This window comes from Adiantum capillus-veneris, chromosome 12, assembly GCF_014529385.1.
Source record: "Adiantum capillus-veneris isolate H3 chromosome 12, ASM1452938v2, whole genome shotgun sequence".
Lineage (NCBI taxonomy): Eukaryota > Viridiplantae > Streptophyta > Polypodiopsida > Polypodiales > Pteridaceae > Adiantum > Adiantum capillus-veneris.
This window is the reverse complement of record NC_140942.1, coordinates 4857828-4882241: the sequence shown is the minus strand read 5'-3', so window position 1 is coordinate 4882241 and position 24414 is coordinate 4857828. Positions and strand designations below refer to the sequence as shown.

At 41.3% G+C, this 24414-nt stretch overlaps 2 protein-coding genes across 2 annotated transcripts in view; one reads left to right on the top strand and one right to left on the bottom strand.

Annotated features, from left to right (window-relative positions):
* Positions 1 to 4697: 4697 nt before the first annotated feature.
* Positions 4698 to 5213, bottom strand: LOC147445244 (uncharacterized). The gene has a single exon (XM_086525977.1). It carries the CDS (start codon positions 5211 to 5213, stop codon positions 4698 to 4700), a length of 516 nt encoding a protein of 171 aa, XP_086382103.1.
* An 11926-nt stretch (positions 5214 to 17139) lies between these two features.
* The window catches only part of LOC147445243 (uncharacterized), a 33775-nt gene continuing 26500 nt past the window's right edge, over positions 17140 to 24414 (top strand). The window contains exon 1 of the mRNA XM_086524806.1: positions 17140 to 17473. Within this exon, the coding sequence (XP_086380932.1) occupies positions 17228 to 17473 (246 nt within the window). The 5' untranslated portion in view covers positions 17140 to 17227. The remainder of the gene's footprint in view (positions 17474 to 24414) is intronic.

Here is a 24414-nt window from a genome sequence, read left to right as displayed (position 1 = left end):
GATCCTAGGTTTCCTAGCACTATGCTTGACCTAAGGTTCATAAAGTTTACAATTCACCACATTGAATTTTAAAGCTAACATGGTTTGGTTGATTACCAAGTGCTTGTCAATCCACAATAATTTTTAGGATCTCAATCTACTCTTAAGCACCACCAGCAATGCTCCAAGTCTATAAAGAAAATTAAAATTAGAAATATTGAAGGACCTACTTTAGGGAAAGAACTTCTTGTTCAAGGCCTAAAATCTAACCTTCTTTTGCCTATAACTTGGTCTCTGGTAGGTATTTTTGACCCAAGCTTGAGGATCCGGAAAGTACTTACCTGTATCTACAACCTTGCCAAGTCAAATATCCCCAATATGAACAATAGCTTAGTATGACTGTGGAGATCTAGACCTGTTTGTGAGAGTTTTGAATGTCAAGTTTAGTCCCTTATTAAAGTCTAGTTAAGTTTGGTCAGTTTAAATAGACAAAAAGCTGTATTTTTAATATGGTAGATTGTCTCATTTCAATTTTTTTTCTATATAGGTGGTCAAGAAGTCCAAATTTTGTGTTGACTTCACCTGTGGGCTATATTCAACTTGTATATACACTTTACAAAAATGTATAGTTTTGGCTTCGAAGTCTAATATCACAATACTAGATTTTTGTCCCAACTTTTTACCACAATTTTTGAATTGACAGACTATTCACTGCTTTGTGAGTCCAATGGCATCTTTTGTGCGCAATTTGGTACCAATTTCAAGCAATTTTCTCAATTTCTTGGTTTGTTTGTGTTTTTTTTAATGGTTTTTCAATTGGTCTCTTTTTTATGTCCAATTGACCAAAATTTGGCAAGCACTAGGTACTCAACATGCACAAGCTATTTGTGAGGTCAAAGTCAAATTTTTGCTCTTCTATGAAATATAATGATATTTAATAGTAGTGTACTTTTTAAGTTTCAAGTTTTTGGTTGTTTATGTGCTTTAAAACAATGATTGTGCAACACTTTTTTTTTTGAAAATTGTGTGAACTTGAATTAATGCAAAACTCGAAAATTACAAACAGAGGCCCTCAGGAAGGGGGAGGGTAGCCCCTCAGGAAAAAAAAAAAAACTTTACAAGGCTGCAGACATCTTAAATCTAGAGTCTGAATAGAACTTGGGCAGTTTGGTTCTCCATTGTTGCCATCTGACATACCTTTGTAAACTAGAGAAGCTCATATGGGGGTTCAGTACCTCAGTAACTTCCCTACATAGCTTGTCAGATGAGTGTTTTAAATCATAAAAAACCTGATACAGAGAGGGAGCAGTAGACTGAAAGACTGCAGAGCATCTATTGACCCAGATGAACCATAAGATGTTCCCTCTCCATATGTTCCACATAGTTATGTCCAAACCTTTACAAGTACCCAATAGCAAATCCTTGGCGACCAGAGGCTGACTCCTACATCTCATTATACATCTTTAGAGCTTGGAGATCAGGAATTGGTTGTCTCCACAGTTGAAGAAGAGATGTGGGATGTCTTCCACCGATTTCCTACACCTTATACAGATCCCGTCACTGATTTGGACCCTCAAATTTGTAAGCAAAATCACACAATGCAAAGTAAATTCACAAGATAAACCTATGACATGCACTTTGAGTAATTGTAGTGATTAAGAATGGAATTAGGCGTGGTGCACACCTCCAATGGATGATTACTTACCCTACTCTCAATGAAAAAAATTGAAAATATCATGAGATATCAAACACATCAAATCGATGCTATTTTCACACTTAGACTCAATAACTACCCCTTTTACCACCCAAAAGCATAAGAGACTATCCCATCGGTCCAACTTAATCTATAGGTCTTTGGTAGAAACCCCATTACCCCCAAATCCCTAAGCACAAATAACAAAACCAAGGGTCACCTATATGAGAAAAGAAGGATTACTCTAGAATTAACTAGAGAAAGTCTTTTAGAAGGTGGCTACCTCCCTGACAAAGGCACCAAAGGCTAAACAATTGTCCCCATTTTGCTCTAATTTTATTCCAGAACTAGTGAGAACCTACAATGGATGTAGTAGGCTTGGCTAAGGCATGGAGGCAACAAAAACTTGTCAGGTGCTTGGAAAACAATATCAATGTAGGCTACAATCAAATACCCACCCTCAGATGACCCAAAAATCATCAAAGGCTAACCTACGATTGTGAATCAATCTCCAACATTTCGTTGACCAACTGATACCCAACAAAACTTATCGGGATGATAATCAAGACTAGGATGGAAAATCCTATAGTCATAGAATCACCAAACATCAACCAATTACAAAAATGATACTAGACTTTATCTCTATTTTTAGTAGAGCAAAATCAGCATGTAAGGTACCATATGGCTTAGAAATGTTGATCTCTCCCTTTAAAAATTGACAAACACATGCCTAAATCATGAGATAGGACGACAATCAACTTGTAAGGAGTCACAAACCAACTTGAGAAACAATACAAGAGACTTACATTAACTTGAAGAGCTTTCATGTGGCAATGTGTATTGTTGTAATTTATATTGCGAAGGGAGGGAGTTGAGTATTTTTTGTGTCATGCCTTTTTGGGTGAGCATGAGGCTCACACTAGGGTGGCTCTCCCTCTTATACAGTTGGAGAAATTTGCATTCTCATATCACACTTCAATATGAAAATGAATATCCAAGAAGGTTCACAGCGTGAATAAACATCTCTCTGCACATTTTTGGGAGCACCCCATTGGCAACTCCATTTAGCTATCATATTTCATACCCTGGGCGAATCGCTTCTGCTACACAACCCATCATGGCCCAAGGCTTAGTAAGAAAAGATGGATTTGAATTCACATGGTTGTCCCCATGACTCTATCACCAATGAGATAACCAAATCAACCAACATGCTTTGATGTGAAACAACAACCCATTTGCTCATAGACAGAAACTCCTAGCTAGCAGCATCCCCTCCTCAACTCTTCACCTATTGTTCTCTCCTTACTCGTCCTCTACGTGCAAGATTTGCTCGAGTCTGCAAGCTCTAAAATAAAAACATCTCTTGATGATTCCATGTATGAACGATTCCATTAAGAAGATTCCAACTTATTTTATTTCTAAATATTTTATTGCTCGAGTCTGCAAGCTCTAAATATAAAGACATCTCTCGAAGATTCCATGTATGAATGATTCCATTAGGAAAACACCAACTTATTTTATTTCTTAATAATTATGATCCTCCTACATCAACCTAAGGGTTCAATGTATCCTTTTATTGGCATCCTAAAGGCCTTAGAATCCATATGGGTGAAGGTTTGTCAATTCTAGTTGTTTGACATGAACCCTCAAGAAATCTTTAAAAGTCTTCGAGAGAAAAGAATCATGTCTTTTCAAACGTTATTTCTCAAAGCTGCATTCATTTCTTGGGATGCTAAAACAGCTTCAGAGAACAAAAGACTGAAAAGAATTCGTAGGAATTTGATCCATGATGTGAAGTATTGATTCAATTACACACATTTCACCACCTTAATCCACCACAATGCACCACATTATGTTTTGTGAGTAGAAGAGGCCTCCTTTTAGAGGTCAAAATGGGTTGCCCTCTCTCATAAGAGACAACTATGTGTAGCCGCTCTTGTGTAGACAAGTTCAAGTAGAACTCTCCCATGCACCCATGTGTAGCCGCCCTTGGGTAGACAAGTCCGTTGTTGAACTTTGGCCACCAGCCATTGAATTTGGCCATTGGCCATAGACTTCCAACCATTGGTCACAAAGTGGTTCTAAGTCTCTCCTCACGCATATAGGGTAGGGTGCCAGGTGAGAGATTAGAGATTAGAGATCAAAGATGATAGCTAATTTACAAGAAGAAGAGGGGCCTATTTATAGGTTGGAGACCCCTCATTAAGGTTATTGGGAATCCTATTTTATAAGCTAACAAACAAGATTATGAATTTTTGAATATCAAACTATTACGGGCCTTCTTTGTCTGCTCGAGTCATGGATGTAGGCTCAAGAGGAGGTCATTATTGATGGTAGATAAGAGTGAAAATTAGAGAATTAAGTGGGAGAGAGAGAGAGAGAGAGAGAGAGAGATTTTTGCTATATGTAAATGTCTTGAGGTGAGGTGCCTTTTTAAGGTTAGGTAAATAGATATTTGTGTTAGTAGGTTAATAGCGAGTGTAAGTAATCCCTAAAAACTCTCTCTCTCTCTCTTCCCCCCTTAATTTAGAGAATTAAGGAGGGGGGGGGGGGGGGAGAGAGAGAGAGAGAGAGAGAGAGAGAGAGAGAGAGAGAGAAACCTTTGACTACTTTCCATCCTTGAATGCCGATTGAAGGTGAGTAAAAGCTCAGCTTCTCCTAACATGTCTGCAAGATTATCACTTGTGTGCACCTTTCCAAGATTTAGTTGTCCCTCTTCCAAAAGAGTACGTATGAAGTGAAATCTCACCTCTATATGCTTCATCCTTGAGTAAAAGGCTGAATTCTTTACAGGATGAATGGCGAGAATCTGTGAAGCCACAAAATTTCTTTGATGGCCTCCGTAAGAGATACATATTCAACTTCCATGGTAGAAAGTGAGATCACTTTTTGCAGTTTTGAAGCCCGGCTTACTTAATGTAACACAGGTTGTTTATATTAGCTTTTAGGCTTGTTTGGTTCTTTTGGAAGCTTCCAAGCTTAGAAAGTTAGTTTCAACAATACGTGGCTTCTTTCTTTCATTACATCAATTGTCTAAACATTCCTTCATCGGCCACATGGAATCCTCTTCCGTCCCTACTCTCCTCCAAAGCAATCCTACACCTACATTCTCTTTTGGAACCACCCTCTTTCCCCCACTGACAAACTCTAGTGTCACCACTTCCACCATTTTCGTGTCTGCATCCCCCTTTGTAACTACCTCTTTTGCCTTTCCTTCACCCATCCTCGTATCCTCTCCATCAACTATCCCTTCTATCCTCCCAGGATTTGTTTTGGCTTGTGCTTTGACCAACCGTCTTGCACTTGTCACCCAATCGAGCACCCACGTTCCCTCTTCCTCCTTTAAAAAAGCTCTTTTTAGTAAAGAGGAACTCAAGGACGTGATTACCTCCAATATTCCTTTGGAGGAATTTGATTTCTCTTCACCTTCCTCTAAAGGATTCATTAGCGCCAATGCACTCATCACTCTTGCTACACAAAGTGGAGTGCTCCCCAATCCTCGCTTCACCACTCCCTTATCCTTTGGTGCCTTCTCTACCATCTTTGCTAAGACTCCCTCCCCTTTTGTCTCCACTACCTCTTATTTTAACCCTTCTCCCTCCACTCCCACCCTTCCCGCCATCACTAAGCCGCAAGAATTTAGCAAAATTGTGTCTCTTTCCTTAGAAGAATTCAAGGCTATCAATGTTAAACTTTCAAAGCTAAATCCCACCTCCTCCACCTCCAAAATCTCCGTGCAAACCAAAAATCCCCTAATAGCCTTTGTATGAAACCACCAAGTCTAGTTCTGGAGGATACCATCACCCAAGCCCTTCTCAATGCCAAGTTCATTAGCCTTAACATTCAATACCAACTTGATTGCACCGACGTCTACATCCAAGCCCATTCCATTCTTGTGGAGAACCTCCAAAAAAAAATTGATTCCTTTCATGATCTTGTGGAAGAATGGTTGGAGGATCTTATTAAAAAGCATTTCACCCGTATCCTTTCCTAGAGTACAACATGCGACTTGGGCTAATCAACTTGTGTTTTGGAAAATATCCTCTCTCCTAGAGTTTAACTCTTTTGTCCAAAACCCTCTCCTAGAGTTTAACTCTTTTGTCCAAAACCCTATCCTTCAAACTCACTTGGCTACTTCCCTAGAACTGGCGGCTCATTTTTCTAGAAAGAGATCTCAACCAACCCTCTTGGCCGAAGCAATGGCCCTACTCAAAGAGAACACCGTTAGCGAGCTCGTTCAACATGAGGTCACCACCTAAATGAGCAAACTCCTCTCCCATAATACACCTTGTATTGCTTGTAACCCCCCCCCCCCCCCCTCCCCAAAAAAAAAAGCACCTTTTGCTTCAGTAAATCCCCTCCCTCTCGCCCTACCATTTCCCATGCTAAACATGAAATCCCTTTCGTCAATTACCCTCACTAACCTTTCAAAAAGCCTAAAATCACTTCTCCCTCTCCCTCCCCATTTTTGGAAAAAAAAAAACACCTTCTCTTCCGGCCTTCGTCCCCACCTATCTCACCTATCCCAATACCCCTCCTTTCCATAACCACACCCCACTCGCCCAATCACCCGGCGTTAATCCTCCCCTTCCCAAATCTAGCCTTTCGAAGAAACCTAGATATTCAAAAACCTTGCAATGGAGGAGGAAGTAGGTTTTGAGCACCCTACTTCTAGGATCCATTTGCTTTTCTCCAAGCCGTCTCTCTTTCCTCTTTTTTGGACCCCTCCTCCCTTTTCCGCACCTTTATCTCCTACTTTCTACCGTTGTGGTGTTGCTAAATGTAGGTTTAAGTATTGATTGCCTTTCACTAATCCCTCTCTTTTTGAAATTATCATTCTAGGAAATCAAACCATTTATGCTTTAGAAAACAAATTTACAAACCTTGCATGCCACAAACTCTCAAACCGTGTTGTCTCTCTGCTTGCAAAATGAAGCGTTTGGACCTAGGTCTTAAATACATTTTGCCCCCTTCCCCTTCCCCTCCTCTCTCCTCCCTTCTACACTCCTTCACTAGGTTAGAAAGACGCTACCAACTCAAGCTCTTTTTTAAGAAGACTCTCCTTCCTCCTCTTACTTCTCTCTCCTCACTTGGCAACCCCCTTCTCCCTCGTCTAACCTCAAAAATATTTTCTTCTCTCTCTCGACACAGCTTAACACTCTTTGGGATGTTTCTTTTACTTCAACTTGCTTCTCGATTTCCCTTTTCCAAAAAAAAGTATTTCTTTCTCTAAAAAATGATCCCTCCATCATCATCAAGCCATCCGACAAAAATCTGGGTCCCGTGATCTTATCTAAATCTTGGTATCTAGAAGAAGCTTCTAGAAATCTTCTAGATTCCTCTACCTACACCCCTATCTCCTCAGCTCCTCTCTCTTTGATCTCATCTATTCTTACCAATTGCTGCATTCTTTCCTCTAAGGAACAAGATTTCATCCTTTTTCCATCCTCATAAAAACCTAGACCATGCCCCTTTTTTCTCTTGCCTAAAATCCACAAACCCTCTCTAGTAGGACGTCCTATTTGCTTGTATGAAGGCTACATTTTAGAGCATGCCTCTCAATGGCTACATTTTCAACTTCTTCCTATCCTTCTCACCAAAAATAAGCACCTTAAAGATTCATTCTCGCTCATTAAAGATATTTCTTCCCTTGTCCGCCCCTTTAATGTGCTGCTTTTCACCTTTCATGTTGAATCACTCTACCCCATAATTGCTATTTGCTTGCTCTCTTCTCCTCTATCCAACTTCATTTTTCCACCCCCAAAACTAGTCTCATCCTCTCCCTAGCCTCGCTAATTCTTAACCACCACTACATCTCCTTCAATGGTACATATTGGCAACAAATCAAAGGAACTTCTATGGGTTCAAACTTTGTTGTGGCATATGTGTGTCTCTTTCTCTGTTACCTAGAAGATAACATAAACCTTCCATTCCATCCCTCTCTCCTCTACTTCAAAAGGTTCATAGATGATGCCTTTGGCATTTGGAATGGCTCCCTTTCTAATCTTGAAAAAATCCTTAAGCTATATGCTTCTTCGTTTTCACCTTCTCTAGCCATATTTTGAGTCACCATTAAATTATGTACCTTGGCCCTTCTCTTTTCTCTCCCCTCTTAAATGTTTCTTCCCTAAATTTTGCACTCTATACCTTGTACCTTCCTTTTAACCTCTCTTATCTTGATGTTACTCCCTCAAATTTTGAACCTTTATACCAAAGAAATGGGTATATTTACTTCTTTGTACCTAAATATCCCTCTACCCTCCTCTTAATCCTCACATTGTACCTGTCTTGGTCTTTTGTAACCCTCTACACTCCATCTATAAAAACCCTCATCCCTTGTAAAAGATGAACACTACTGATGAGCTTAATATAACAAAACGTGTTTAGTATTTTCATCTTGGTGTGTCTCCTCCCCTCCTCTCCCTTTTCTTTCTCCCTTTTTCTTATCATGGGCTAAGAATCGCTCGCATAATTTGTTAATAACAACAAAGACCATTCAATTGGTGAAAAGCTTGATCTTTAGCAATAGCACTCACAAATCATGAGAGAGGGGTCACCCTGGTGTGGGAAGGGCATCCGCAAAGCTTCATTAAATCAATTTGAAGCAGTGATCTCGATTTCCTATGATTAAGTGAGCCTATTAGTGGCTTCAAAGAGCGCTAATCTTGTTGTAATATGATGAAAGTTGGGCAAATGGGGGTTCTTCTTGATGCTAATAAGTTTGCGGTGGTACCAATTGGCTCGGATACCATTTGTTGAGAATCGCGCGTGCGCGCGCGTGTGTGTGTGTATTGGCTAAAAATCAAAACGTCATGAACTACATCTTAAGCATATTGTTTGTAAGAATGAGTTGCAATATATGTGTTATAGTTGGTTTAATGACTCTTAATGTATTCTTAATTGGCTAAAATTCAAAAACGTCTTGAGCAACATTTCAAGCATACCTTGAAGAAAACCAACTAAACTTTACATTTATAAAACAAGATTGTACAATTACTACACAAGAGATCTTGCTTTTTCCTAGTCCAACAATCGATGAGCACACTGCTTTCCACTAAATGGCACCATTGATGCAACTCAGTGCATGCTTCCATTCTTCGGCTTGTGAAGCAAACCCTACTCTTGACCCTGTTACATATATGAGCTTAGTGCTCTCACTCACAATGTAGCTTGTGCGCATAGTGATGTTTGTGGGCCTATGCAAACTCTATCCTCGGGCAATTGCCTTTACTTTGTGACTTCCATAGATGATTACTCCAGGCATGCATGGGTGTATCTATTTAAGGCAAAGTCTGAAGTGTGCTTCAAGCAATTTCTAGCTATGGCCGAAAACGTCTCAAAGTGTACTATGGGCACCCTCCGTTCCAATCAAGGGGGGATATATATGTCTCATGAATTTAATGCATTTTTTTCTAGTCATAGGATAAAACACCAATGTACAATTTCGTATACACCTCAACAAAATGGTGTTGCTGAGAGGAAAAGCAGGTCTCTTACAAAAATGGCAATATGTATGGTCAAAAGTCAAGCTTTACCACATTTGTTTTGGCTTGAGGCTATTATGTGTGCCACTTATGCTTAACAGATGTTCCCTGAAAGATTTGTAGTCTATGACTCCATATAACGCATTCTATTGAGCACATGCGTGTTTTTGGTTGTCTGTTATATGCTTTGATGCCACAAATGCAGTGTAGAAAATTGGATGATAAGGCTGTCAAATGTAAATTTTTTTTGTTATAGTTTTGAAAACAAAGGTTATAGGTTGTATCATCCACAAACAAAGCGTATTTTGTATTATACCAAGTCTCTCTTTATGGGAGAATCTATAATACAAAAGCCTATTGGAGGGGGGACCGGCTCCACATAAATATGGTCCTCAACTGTTGTCAAGTTCTCTAATTCTCTCTCTATCTCTCTCTCTCTCTCTCTCTCTCTCTCAAAAGTATTGTTCATGCCAAGTATGGTTATGTTGCTACCGCTAATTAAGTTCACCCCCTATGTTCTCAAAGTAGTCCCACAAAATGCTCTCTTTAATTCTCCTAATTCCTCTATTCTCAAATTTCATGGACCATCTTCATTACAACAAATGTGTACAGCCTATGGGGGTTTCTAAAAATGTTACAGATTAGCCTATTACTGAAGCAGATGTACATGATGTAATTCGTGAGGAAAGGGTTTAGAACGAGCAGGCTAGAGGTATGCCTAAATGGCTAGTGCATACTTTGCGTGATAGTAAATTGGATGCACCTTTGTCTAGTCATACTCGTTCAGGTTCTCGCCATGCATCTTATGCATCAGATTCTTATGGTTTGGTTGTGTCTAGCTTGTGTGATGTTGAGGAACCTCTATCTTTTGATGAAGCACAAAACTCAAAAATTTGGATGGCTGCCATGCAATCATAATATGATGCACTTATAGAAAATGACACATGGACTTTATGTGCTAGCAAAAAGGCCATTGGTACGAAGTGGTTTTACAAGTTTAAACGCAAGCCGGATGGTGAGATTGATTGCTATAAGGCTCGACTTGTTGCAAAGGGTTATGCACAACAAAAAGTCATAGATTATAAAGAGACTTTTGCTCTCACTTGTCGTATGACTATTGTGCGTTTTCTTTGTGCATTGACAACTCGTTTTGGTTGGGATGTATGTCAGTCAGACATTTTGGTTGGGATGTACATCAGTCAGACATTGTTACTGCTTTCTTGAATCGTGACATATTTGAGGAAGTTTATGTAACGCAACCTCGCGGTTTTGTCATTAAAGGGCAAGAAGATAAACTGTACAAATGTAAGAAAGCTTTGTATGGGTTGAAGCAATCTCCTCGTGCTTGGTATGAGAATGTCGACACTCATTTGGTCAAACAAGGCTTTCGTAAAAAATCCAATAGAAAGCACATTGTATGTAAAGTATGAGGGTGATATACCTCTCATTGTGGTTCTCTATGTGGATGATTTGCTGATCACTGGACCAAATTAGAGACATATTGCTGAATTTAAGGCTAATTTGAATGCCACTTTCAAGATGACAGATTTGGGGCTATTGCATCATTACTTGGGTATACAGAATAAGCAGCGTGACGGCGGTATTGCCTCGCATTAGACAAGTTACATAGAGACATTTCTATGTACATTTGGACTTGAGGATTGCAAACCTTTTGCCACTCCCATGGAAACAGGTTTGAAATTGAGTCTTCATGATGCTGGTGATCCTGCCAATGTCACTCTTTACCAAACTTCTATTGGCTACCTTATTTATGTATCCAACACAAGGTTGGATATTTAGTTTGGAGTCTCACAAGTTAGTAGATTCATGCATAGCACAGGGTCTAAGCATTGGAAGGTTGTCGAGAGGATTTTTTGCTACTTGAGTGGCACTTTACATCTTGGCTTGTTTTATCCTAAGGGGGGATCATTGCCGCCAGACTTATATGCTTTTTCAGACTCAGATTGGGCTGGTTCTTTTGATACGCAAGTGTCCATGAGTGGTTTTTGTTTATTGCTAGACAATTCATGTATTTCATGGTTGAGCAAGAAGCAACCTACTTTGGCCACTTCTAGTTGTGAAGATGAGTACATGGCAGTCTTCATAGCTACGGTTGAGTGTGTATGGCTCAAACGCCTTATGGATGATTTAGGTGTTGGACATGACACTATCCCTCATCATCCATAGGGATTGTATTCACATGTCCTAGCATTGCCATATCATCCTCTGGCATGAGTATGTCAAAGAACTCCATATCACTCATCTCCATGGTAGGAGGCATCTCTATTAATCTGCTCTGACTCGCTAGAGCATGGCCGCTCTTACTTTGCATCTATAGACATGTCATGCATAGTACTTTGGAGCTCATTTTCAAAAGATATATGCCTAGTCTCTCGTTGACATGATTTTAATGTAATTGAGACTATGCTCTCTCGCACCTCAAATACATGCATAGGGTAGACTGATTCAATCTTGGCTCCTCTTACAATCGCTAGGAAACCGCAATGCATCTGAATAGACTGATTGCTAAGCAATACCTGACATCCACTGTCTTCAAACATCTCACTAAGATCAGGCTATCTGCAATCTCAGAAACATAGCACCTCTATGTCATATGATGATCTGTTAGCCAGATGCACACGACCAAGGCTCCCACTAGCAAAAGTGTTGAACCACTCACGACATGATGTGACATGGAATGCTACATACTCATCTAACAACCATTGAGAGAAAATGACATCTCTATGAGACTGAAAAGCAAGAGGAACACTAGAGGTAAATGTGACATCACCTTCACTAGCATATGAAGCCACCTCTTTAGTCCGTGTCAAAACCGTTTTGCATCACGCATATATCTGCGTTGCTGTCTCGTGCGTCTAAAGCAATGTTGTCTAATGTGTCGTGTGTGACCACAATGCCAATATCTTAAGTGTCAACATGAATGAGATCGTTGTCTCACATTAGTCATTGTCGTCGTCATGGACTGAGAATTGTCACATATATCAACTGCCATATGTGAAAGATATGGCTCTCGAACATGTATAAGGGTAATGTGCATAAACCAATGCCGAAGAGACTTAAGTGCACCAAGCCTAGAACGAAAGGAGCTCCCTACGAGGAGAAAACACTCTCAAAAGAGAGAGCTCACCAGCACTTGTAGTGCTCGAGCGCATCAATGCATAAGATCTCCTGGAGTAGTGTAACCACACCGTGTTTTGCAATTGCTACACTGATGCAAGTCTCAATTGCCAAAAGTACACGGATTCTATAACCAGTGACTACGTGTAAACTGTATGCAAAATATTCATTGATAAAAAATAGTGCATACCATAAGTCTACGTGTAGCCACTGTGAGCTTACACAAATCTCACTCTTGCGAGAGTGGATACAAGAACACAAATCCGTGTCCAAAAACAACCATATGCCCATCAATGTGGGAGAAAAGTTGATCACAACAAGAGAGAATCACCATATCAATCCAATGACCACAAATGCATCAAAAGAGTGTATGGCAATCAAGCCAAACTAGAGTCTCTCCTGCAAAATCAGTGAAATTTCAATGCAAACTCTCAAACCACAAATTGCATCAAAGATGCCAGAGTGGGAAAAGCTCTTGACCACTATAAACTGACCAAAAATTGTCAACAAAAGATATGGAAAATTGGGAGTAAATCTCGATCGCTATAGTCTCTAAAAGAAGACTCAAAACCATAAACCATAACCACTACTCAATGCCAATGAGTAGAAACGCCAAAATGGCTCCACAATGTGACATACAATGGCAATCCACACTCAACATACATCAACCGAGTGTTTGCGCATAAACAAGCGCCAAAAGAGGTGCTATGAAAAACCGATCAATGTGAAAACAATGCTCTTAAGAGGAATCACGGACACTCAAAAGTGCTCGCCAAAATGCACGTATAATGGGCATCAAACATGCACCATAACTATATGCAAATCCATCCATAAAGACCATGAACCGAAAACTTGTGAAATAAGCTCCACATGTGTGCTCAAAAAACTACGTCTCTCAAAAGACTGCTTGGATGGTGTGTAACCCGCCTCTGTGATTTTTTGCCCAACTCTACCAAAAAACCCTCAAACCACAAGCTTTGCACAAGTTGAAATTGCATCTTTAACTTAGAATTTTTGCATTCAACTTTTAGCACATATCGTGATTTCAAAAGTGCATCAAACTCGCACACTACGCGAAACAAAAAGCCTAAAATCTCACGTATACAGTCAGTCCGAGCTGCATGTCAGCAAATCGTTGAGGAATTTGCAAAAAGTTTCTTTTGCAAAGTTGTAGACTACGTTGAGACATAGGGCCCCGTAGAGCAGAATATTTAGATATGCATTCTCCAAAGATAAAAAAGAATTTGAAAATAATGCTGCTACACACACAGTTTTTAGGGCATCACCTTCACCTACATACAATCTTTCACATTCTCTTTTGAGCTTCCACAAGAGCATACATCACTCTTAGATGAGCTCACAAGCTTCCATTGTGTTCTCACAAAGCTTCCAAGCTTTTTCGATCTCTCCTTTGCCGAGAGCGAGGAAGCTATTGCCTCAAAGCTCTCAACAATGCCTGTGCTCTCTGATACCAATTGAGGGTACGCAAATGCGTTGCTTGTGCGGAGAGAGAGAGAGAGAGAGAGAGAGGGTGGAGTAGCTCATCACAATGTGTGAAAGAGCCCCTTATTCTTTTATACAGTAAAGGATAAGGTGTGTACAAGTGACGGGTGGTCGAACGTCTCTGGCATGTTCGACCTAGATAAGAGGCACACCGCCTTTATCCCAACAATCATGGGAGGATGTGAGCCTGTGGGGCAGCGGTTTGCCCTGACGGGGGGCTCCTGGTTTTCTCAATCCGTGTTGTTTTAACGCAATTTGTTGCCCCCCTCATTTTTGAAAGCGAGAGAGGTTGCTCTCCCATCTCCCCATGGGAGACAATGGTGGCCCGTGTTCTGGAGGGTCTCTGGCAGCACGAATAGTGCGTTGTGCCATGAGCTACTCTCCATGGTGGCATCGAAGGCCATGTGTCGATGGGGCCGCAAAACCTGATGCACTGGTGCTGCCTCTCTCCTCGTGATGGCGGACTATTCTGACGGTGCAAGGCTCTCCGTAAAAGTCTATGATTTGTGTCGTCCCACGAGTGAAGTCTAGGTGCAAGCCGATGGAGCTGGAAGCTCCTCCTTATGCACCTTTACCTTGGTAGGTGGTGATCTCTTATGTAGGGTGGCTAACTTATCAGGCTTTGTCATGTTATATATTTGGCTATTGTTTTTTTGTTTGAGATCTCTTTAGTGGTTATGTTGGGGTGGCTCTCGTGTTAACCAATGGACTTGTAATTCTTTTGGAGAGTCCATGGCTCATTTGGAGCATGGAGTTGTTGTATGTTTTACTATATACTAAAGGATGATGAATGTCCTAAAACTAATGGAGCTTTATGTGTCTGACATGTGGCAATCCAAAAAAAGGAGCCTCTGCATTTTAAATTCTCTCTCTCTCTCTCTCTCTCTCTCTCTCTCTCTCCATCCTAGGATGGGTCTCATACGTGTTTGGTTATAGAATTTAATCGCAACTCTCTCATTGGAGTGAGTACTACCAAAAATATATTTATTAAGCTCCCTTTTACTAATGTAAGGTATTCTTAATGGCTTCAACAAGGTGAGGAGGCACGAAACTGCTAAGTTAAGGGCGGATGAGAAAGAGTAAGTTTGAATATGTCTCTACAATCACATGGATTTGTATTGTTTTTTAATATAAAATTGTATTATCTACTACACATATATAATCACAAATGGTTTATATATTCCAAAGGTCTCACTTAAATAATGTGAAAGGTGCACATTGCACATCAACATTTTGAAACAAAATAAAATGAGAAGGAAGTAAAAAACACAATAAAATATAAAAATATTATAGTGTTTTTTCATAAAAAAGACAAATTTTTTTAAAAATATATCTTAAAACAAATTAATGAAATAAATCTTTATGAATCAAAGGACCCTTTGTCAATAATTTACATCACAGGATCAAAGTCTTATGAATACACTTTTTAATCCAAAAAGGTGAATGCAACTTCAGAAAATAACATTTAAAAGACCATGATTTCTTTTCATTCACAAGACTTTTAGGCCTCCTTGGGACACTTATCAAGAAATGAAAATTGAATGACCTTCACCCATAGTGCACTAAGGTCTTTAATCGACAAAAATAAAATAAAATCACTACTTACATAGTGCAAAGACACTTTAAAGAGAAGAAAACGTTAAACAAATAAGGAGAAAACAAGTGAAAGGGTCATGACGGCTTTCAAAAACAATAAGAAAGGGATAAAATTGTTAGGTTGAATTAAACTGGTATCAGTGTTTGGGAAAGGATTGCCTCAGCTTAGTCTTGAGCCGATTGAAATTCGAGACTAGCTAATAGCAAACCATGGTAAATGGAAGAAAAACCGATGAAATATGTGAGAAAGTCGTCCAAAAATTTTACAAATCTCAAAATTTCTGCTAGTATTTCTGATTTTTGATCATATTCACATACTGGGTCTATTGTCCGAACATTAATTAATTAGCCACTGTGATGTCAAGAGAATCTTCTAGTTGCAAATCAAAATTGAATGGCCTTGTCGCCATCAACACCTCAGGCTTCTCGCCATCGCCATCCACGTACGGACCGCTTCCCGACCCAGACTCCCTCGGCGTCACACAATCCTTCCCCCCCCAAGCCTGTGCTGTCCATCGCTCTCTCTCTCTCTCTCCCCCCGTGATCGCAATAAGCTGAACAACACCCCCGTTCCCCACCCTCCGGGCTGTTCCGCATCCACCCCGTTCAGCCTTGGAGACTACCCCCTCGTCATGGTCACCTTCTCTCCTGTATTCCACATGAGAGCTCCCCGACTGACATCTCCCTCTCTCTCTCTCTCTCTCTCTCTCTCCGCACGTCCGCGCTGACACCGCAGGGCTACAAGGCGGTGATCCCTCCTATCTGACACTAAGCGACGTTAAAAATCTTCTTCTTCTTATTCTCTCTCGCCCGCCAGATGGCGACCCCTCCCTTTTTCTCTTTGATTAAGAAGTACACATCTTTCAACATTCCCACTAATGTGACCCGCTTCGAAAATCGTAGCAACATACTGAGGAAGAAACTTGATCAGCAATTGCTTAATAAAAGAGACTTTCTCGAACGTTAACACTAACTGAAATCAAGCTATAAAATGCAAGAAATGTAAAGCCATGTGAAGTTGTGAAATGAAAGGTGAAATAAAAAGAACTAATTAATATATATGTGTGTATAGAATTTATTAGAAGTGAAGCTTCACTTTAGCATTCTAAAACAATAGAATGCAAAAAAAACATGTGTGTGTGTGTAAAATTTATGCAAGGTGAAGCTTCACTTTGGCATTCTAAAACAATAGAATTCAACAAAAGTAAAGACATGCCAAGATGTGAAATGAAAGGCAAGTCTCCATCATGTCATATGTGAAATGAAAGGAGTCTCCCTAACCCAACACAACACTAAGGATTTCTTTTAGAAAACCAAAAATCACAAATGCATCTATGTGAAGGAGATAAGCTCTTTATATAGACACAAAACTTCTTTTGACTTTTCACTTTCTTAGGTCTTTTCATTTTTGTAACTAGTTTTTTGACTTCCACCTTCATAGGTCTTTTCATTTCCTAAACTCACCTTTGACTTACACATTTAAGATGTTTTGAAAGGACGGCAAGGGGTGTTGGCCTAGTGGTAGAGGTGAGGAGCTCTAAGTGCACCCACTATGGTTCAACCTTTGAAACATGCGAGTGTGGGTGAGTGGACGCAATCCTGTAAAACTATTCAAGGCGAAGCTTCAAACGACAAAAAAAGAAAAAAAAAAGATTGTTTGAAAAGCTTTTTATTTTTCCGAGATTGGGGAGACCTAAACCCCCTCTCAGTACCGCCTAAAAAAGAAACGAATTCAAAGGATCAATACTCATTCCTTACGAAAGCGACGAGCGCTGTAAAATTCTAACAGAGTGTTAAACCCTAAACCCTGTCGAGACTCTCGCGCTAGGAAGAAATGTTTCGTGCGAAGACATCTGTCGGCATGATTCTGACGGCTATGGCCTCCAGATCAGCGCAGTTTCACCTTACCACCACGAATGAAGCATTGTCATTAACGCTTATTCGAGAGGCCGTCTTTTCAGGTCAGCCTAGAAGCTTTTGTTCGAGCTCAAGCAGTCCCATAAACCAGGCTCAACCTCAACAACAACAACAACAGCAGGAGCAGCAACCACAACCGCAGCCAATGCAAAGCTCATATGAGGTACGTCCAAGTTTGCATCTCCCCAGCTGCTTAAGGGCTCAAACTCGCTCTTTTGATGTTGAAGTACAAGTTTTGAAACCTATCAAACTTATTGGCATTCCTTATTTCAATCTATCTCAATGTAACTAATAGTTAACTCAGCGATTGGGATCCAGTGACAATGTTGTTTGAGGGGCTTACTTATCAACAATTCACCGTACTAAAGGATTTTTTTTTCTTTGGATGCTTTGAATCCATACATAACACAAATATCTTGGAAAATGAGTCGTAGAGAGGTACTTAAAAGAGATGGGCTGCCATAGATTTTCATTCTTTTTGGTATTCTTTTCACCAATACAGTTGTATGTTGGCTGTGTCAACACGTAGACTAAACACAAACAATCGAGGCTTTAATCAGCTAGTTGATTGTCTTACAAGGTCCATAGTATATCTAAAGAGCAGAGTATGAGTATTTTGCGGGTATATGTGAGGTAGTGTGGTCATGTATAGCTTTGAATCTTGATTAGCCATGGATTTTGATTCATGTAATGGCATGTGTTCTCAGGTGTCCATTTTGTGCTTTAATCCATGGCCAAGTATGTGTTTAACCCCAAGCGTTTCAGCCTCATGCGTGTATGAGAGGTGGGTGGCCTTGCATGCTCGTTGGTTATAGTGTATTGTCAGTTTTAACTTTTGGGCTCATCATGGCTCGTCACCTCCTCTCTTACAATCTCTCTACCCCCGTCACAAAGCGGGATGCACACACAATGGCTTTAAGCTGGACACATTACATTAATAAAAGAGAATCTATATTATAATTCAAAGAGAGAAGAAAGGGGAGGACTTTGGAGTCGATACCGGATTGGGGACTAGAAGGTAGGCTGGTTCCCCCCAAAGAAGTTCATCATTATTGCAGGCAAAGATTACAAGCGGGCATCTCTAACCAAAGTACTAGATTCTTCAATTGAATTTATGAGTAGTTGGTGCAGGTGATCACAGCTTTAATGGAAAGCTTGCCTTCTCCCTTGTCTTATGTAGTGCGACGATTCCACTCTCGCGCACCTCTCTCCCCCTTTGAATACAGAATCGTAATGCCCAGCTCAAGGAATTTCCATCTGTATGTACAATTGTGTGGATTCATGCGCGCATGCCGAGGCAAGAGCCTCTTGTCCAGGTACTGGATTAGTTAATTGCTTATCCCCCGCAGGTACAGGTGAATTTGGAGAGATTTCACGTGATAAATCTTGTCCGATTCAAAGGGCAAGTAGCCCTACATGTGCGAGAGTATGAGCGTTTGCTACAGATGCGACGGCACGCGAAACGGAGCCCAAAATAGTAAAATACAATATGTTGTGTATTTTTGCAGGTTTAGGGTTTTGACCCTAATTGATCCCTAATACCCCCAGGAGCTTCGGGGAAGCGATGGGATCACTATACAGGTGATCTGGTGCATTTTTGGTGCAAAAAACAGAGAATTCAGCGTGCTGCAGATTCTTGCCAGAATTGGGAAAGTGCTCATATGCGCTGGGGAAGTCACCTTTAATGTGGGGACTTTATTTGTGAAGCCTTCTACTGTGGTTATGTTGCTGAAATTGGGCTAGAGTAGGCCATTTTGAGCATGGTAAAAGCGAGACAGCTCGTTGGAACTCGTAGGTTTGTAAGAATAATGAAATACCGAAAGGGGCGCTAGTCTTTGGGGCCTACAAGGTGTCACTGTGTGCTTGGTAGCACTCCAGCTGCCAAGCCATGGTTCATTTGAAGTGTTAAGCTACAGGTTCATTTGCGAAGTTTCTCTGTCTATGAGTTCAAGTAAAGTTTTTCAAGTTAAGAATCGGGTGAAAGCTAAAGTCTACTGCCCTACGAGCCGGTTTCATGGTTCTGTTTGCAGGGACCGAATCACTTTTTCCTTAAAGAGTGAGCCTTGGTTGGTTTGCAGCGAAGACATAGAGCTTAGGAACTCAGAATTACATTATGGTTGGCAGGACAAACGATGCTAGGGTAGAGGGTTCCTCTTCATAGGATAGACATGGTGTTCGTCCTCCAGTCTTCGAGTGTGGCGAGAGTTCACGGCCCGCCTTTTGTTGATTTGAATGCTCCACAAGGTCAATGTAAGGTGCAACGGAAGTGAATGTTGATCTTGCTCAAGATGAGTGCTCAAGGGTTCCTTTTACTTACTTGAAGGGAGAGCCTTCCGTTCCTTTAGAGAGAGAATGCAATGATCACAAACAAAGTGAATGCAACTGTGAATGAAGGTGCTGAGAGAGAGAGAGAGAGAGAGAGAGAGAGAGAGAGAGAGAATACGTCATCAGACGGTTCTTAAACCCTCCTCCAAGGGCCCCCCTCTCTTTGGCGAGAGAGGTCTATGCTATAGATTGCACAAATCTTGTATAGTAGTCTAGATGCAATGGACCTGCGGACGATGTCGACGACAATGACGAGGACGGGCTGAAAACTGAAAACGCTAGGGTTGAACTGTTGAAATCTGCAAAACACTGACTTCATGCTGGTCTCCGACACTCTGTCGGCGAGGATGGTGATGGCGATGACTTGATGACGATGCGTTGAAAACTCAGATGCTGAAAACTGAAAACAGTAAACGCTGGCTGACTCGACGGTACGACAAGGATCTGTTGTAGGTAGGTGAGATTTGCGAGGCTAGGGGCTGAACCTGCTGTGGCTAAGTGCTGAAACTTGTAAACATTGATGTGCTGGGCTGATCTGACACCGGAATCTGCAAACGCTAGGCTATGTGTGCAAACTGAAAAACGCCAAGCTGGATCTGTTGTTGATGAAAATGCTAGGCTGAATCTGCTGATGAAAATGCTAGGGAAGGGAATCCCAAGACGCTCTCTACTTCTGTTGGTTGAAAACACTAGGGCCTTTTGCCGGTCTTTGCCGAGAAGGTGCACTGCAAGTTGCTGGAACTTCTCGTCTCTTTTGCTGAAAAAATGCTAGCGCTAGGTTTCTCTTACAGTGCCTTCGCAAATTTGCCCTACTCACTTTTCCAACAAAAGTCACTTATTAATAAATAAGTGAAAAATGTGTATTTTGAAAAGAAGGGTTCTATGCATTGTAAAATGCTCATGATGGATACTGAATGTCATGCTGATGATCATGCTGAGTGCAATCGGAGGATATGCAACTACCTAAGTCCTTGGACATGCACGACCTGCGCACATGCTCACATAGGTGCCAAAACACTTCCTAAGTTGACCAGAACCCTAGACTTGAAGTAGCTTGTCCACATGCACACAGGGTTAGATGTGCACGTGACATCCCCTCCTTTTCAAAGTGAGGTACTGGTAGCAAGCTGTTTGGCGTCGAGGGAGAGCGCCAACAATATCTAGAATCGTGCGAAGAACTCTTCGCCGGCCCACTCTGATGCGTGGGTCGTGCGATACTTGAACTTCATGAAGGTCTGCAATGCTTGCTTCTTTGGGTCGTGTAGAAAGCGACAGTGATATGTGGCGGCTTCAATGCTTCAACTACGTCTATGGACGTGGGTCCACCTTCGTCAAGAATCTCCGAGGAGGAAAATTCCTGAAACCACTACTAACAAAAAATTCATAATCATACCCATTCCATGGAGAGTAATTGAAGAAATACTATTTTTCCTAAAAGAGTGTGCATGCAATGCAGATGAACAAAGTGACGGAGTACCAAGCCATTCACCAAACACATGCAAAAAGTGAGATCGAATCTTGACCTTTCGACCTAAACCTATCAATTGTGGCAAATCACAACGGAAATGCCGATGTTTGATGGACAATCTTTCTCGTGCTCTTTTTGAGACTTTTCCTTTTCGAGAGTGATCCGCATACATCCGTGCTCATCCGTGAGTCATGTGCATCGTACAATACGGCATGCCTGTGAAAAGGGAACACATAAAGACAGTGACGAAAATACAAGAAACCGTCTCGAATGAGAAACTCGAACAATGCGTGCTGACTAATCATGTGAGCACACAATACTTCTTGGTGATTTCTTTGGACCTCGACTTGAGAGCCAAGATTGGTCCTTTGTGACTGATCGTATCTGCAATGAGGTTAGCTTCACTAGAAAAATCATCATCTAATCCATCATCCTTGCGAACAATCACATCTTTATCATGCATATAATGCGTGTCGTGCTTTGGAGAAGAAAAGACTGAGAGAGTCTCCTTCTCCTGTTTCTTTCAAGCTTCGCCTGTACATTGGATGAGATTCTTGTTCACGAACAGATATTGACATATAAAGAAATAAAGGTTAGAGGAAAGGTTGCAAGACGCTATTTGGTGAAGTTCAAGAACTATCTATCGTTGGATGCCAAATGGATGGAAGAGTTTGAATTGGTTGATTCACCTCAGCTATTGCAATTGTATCTTGAAGCCTTTCAGATGAAACCCACAGTGACTTGATGTAGCCTATTTGGAGCAAGGTAAGAGCATGGTTCATGATGCTCAAGAGAGTAAAGCAATTGTATCTACTCTTTCCATACAATTTTAGCTAGAGAAGTTTGTGCTTGAGAGTACACTAGAAGACTTCTATGCTTGATATATGTGTGGTAGCCAAGTTGGTTGGATTGTTTAATCATCCAACGCTACATCATGTATATCTTAAGTTCACATCATAGTATATATGTGATATCAGGAGATATCCGCATGTATTATTGGCATGCAAGCGAGGTCGCTTGCAGTATTTCAAGGGTGGGGTGTGTCACTAGGAGGTGTATTTTTCCTGTTGCCTTCTCTAAATATGTATTACATATTTTTCTTTATTTTATTTTTACTTGTTTTCCTGGAACCCTTGAGAAGGTGCAAGTGGACATTGCATGGCCAGTGTGAAACCCCCCGTTGCGGCCGAACAAGTTTCTCACATCGGGAGTCTAGGTCGGTTAGTCTGGTCGGGCCAATTAGCATTGAATTCTGATGAGTATGGAAGCCTATGCGTGCCAAATGAAGTCTGGGCCACTCAGAAAGTCATTTACAACTTTATAAGTGAGTGGGAACTAGGGAATTAACTCAAAGGGGCAATCTGGACACTTGGCAGAAGGAGAGCCATCTCCAGGACACCTCAGTTGGAGGGGGCGCCCATTTTGAGGCTGGGGTTGATTTTTGTTTAATAAGTGACCTACAGTGTGTGTGTGTCTCCTCTGTCTCATGTAGCGCGATGGTTTGCATCTCTCCCCCCTATGGCACATATGGTAATGCCCCACTAGTTGGGCTACTCAGATGAATACGTACAGTTCTGGGGTTTATGAAACCGGCCCGTACGGCGGTAGACTTTGGCTTTCATCCGAAATTCTTTACTTTAGACACACACAGAGAGAAGTTTGGAAAGGTAACGTGCGACGGGAATTAACACCTAAAGCACACACACGGCTTGGAAGCTAGAATGCTCCGACCAGACGCTGACAACTGTAACAAACTTGGATACTCCAAGTCAAGAATCAATCACGACAGTACCAAATAACCACTTCAAACAATTCACAGATCACAATAGATTTGCACTGGCCCAGCAGAGTTCCGTGCCTAGAGATATTGGCCCCAAAGACTGGCGTCCCTTTTGGTATTTCTTTTTGTATTAATCAGTTCAAAGTACAAGAGAGTGGGTCGGGATTCACTCTCAGGCTCTGCGTCCAAATGCTCTCAGAAGTAAAGGCCCAAACCACTTGTTTAAAGTTATAAGGGATGCCCAAAAGCAGAGCCCCAAAAGCTTTTAATAATAAAAGCAAGTAATCCTTCTCTCTCTCTCTCTCTCTCTCTCTCTCTCTCTCTCTCTCTCTCTCTCTCTCTCGCCAAGCGTAGAGAAAAAGCCCCAAAAGCTGAAATTGCGCTGCTTATGCTTTTTTTTCCAGCCTTCCATATTTTGCGCTGCAAATCCCGCAAACCGTACCTACTGCCACGTGGCGGGGATGATTTAGGGTTTCTAGTCAGCAGTTAGCGTTAGGGTTTGCAAAAATTAGGGTTTTTGAAAATTAGGATTTCTGGCCGATTTTAGGGTTTGCAAGAAATTAGGGTTTTTTGCTGTCCGTAGCCACGTCATCACTTTGTGACATACCCCCCTCTCGAAAGCATTGTAATCGACCGCGATTACGCCTGCAAAACCTACAAAAGCCATAAACCGTCTTAGCAGACACTGATTGTTAGTACCTACGTACTAGGAACACACATCTAGCACATGTACCAAATCGACCAGTCACATCACAGGACATCACCAGACATCACAGGAAATCACATGACATTCAACATTCATTCGGATCTTAGAGCATGATTTATCGGCAGTGTAGCTAACAATCACATTTAGGTCCAATCGGGACCTCATGGATGTCCGATTGACTAACCCCTATTGCAACCGTGTCTATTCGAGATCAATCAGACCAAAATGCTGTAGTCATTTCATCTATCAGTTCCTGTACTTAAGAGAAGTCAAGAACAAATTAGTATCATAATCAGTGTCACAAAACGGGAACGTACACGAGCACTTAGAAATCTGAAAAATAAAATACTTTGCAAATGTGAGAGAAGGGAGAAGATCGACACAGCATTGGGGACCAGAAGATGGGCTGGTCCCCCCCCCCCGTCAAGAGTATTCTTTATTTAGGGAGAATTCATATACAAGCACGAGAACCCGAGGAAACCCCTCTGTTCTGTAATCTTAGACCCGAAGGTCGTTCTTTCTCGTAAAAGGGCTTGGGCACAAGGCCGTTCTTTCCCGTAAGGGACTTAGACGCGAAGCCGTACTTTCCCGTAAGGGACTTAGACGCAAAGGTCGTACTTCCCGTGAGGGACTTCCCGTGAGGGAGGATTCCTGCAAAACAACCACACAAAGCAATACTCGCGATGTGTAAACGACAAATTATACCTGTTGCTCCTTGCTCGAGATAGCGACTTCTCCACTCCGCCGTCACACGAACTCTCGCAGACTTCCGTCGCCGGTAGTTGCTCCAGAATCCTCAGCGCTAACTCCTTCTGCTGCTCCTGG

Excerpts from the sequence above, each read along its gene's own strand:
- LOC147445244 (XM_086525977.1), bottom strand. The coding sequence starts at position 5,213 with ATGGTAGAGAAGGCACCAAAGGATAAGGGAGTGGTGAAGCGAGGATTG.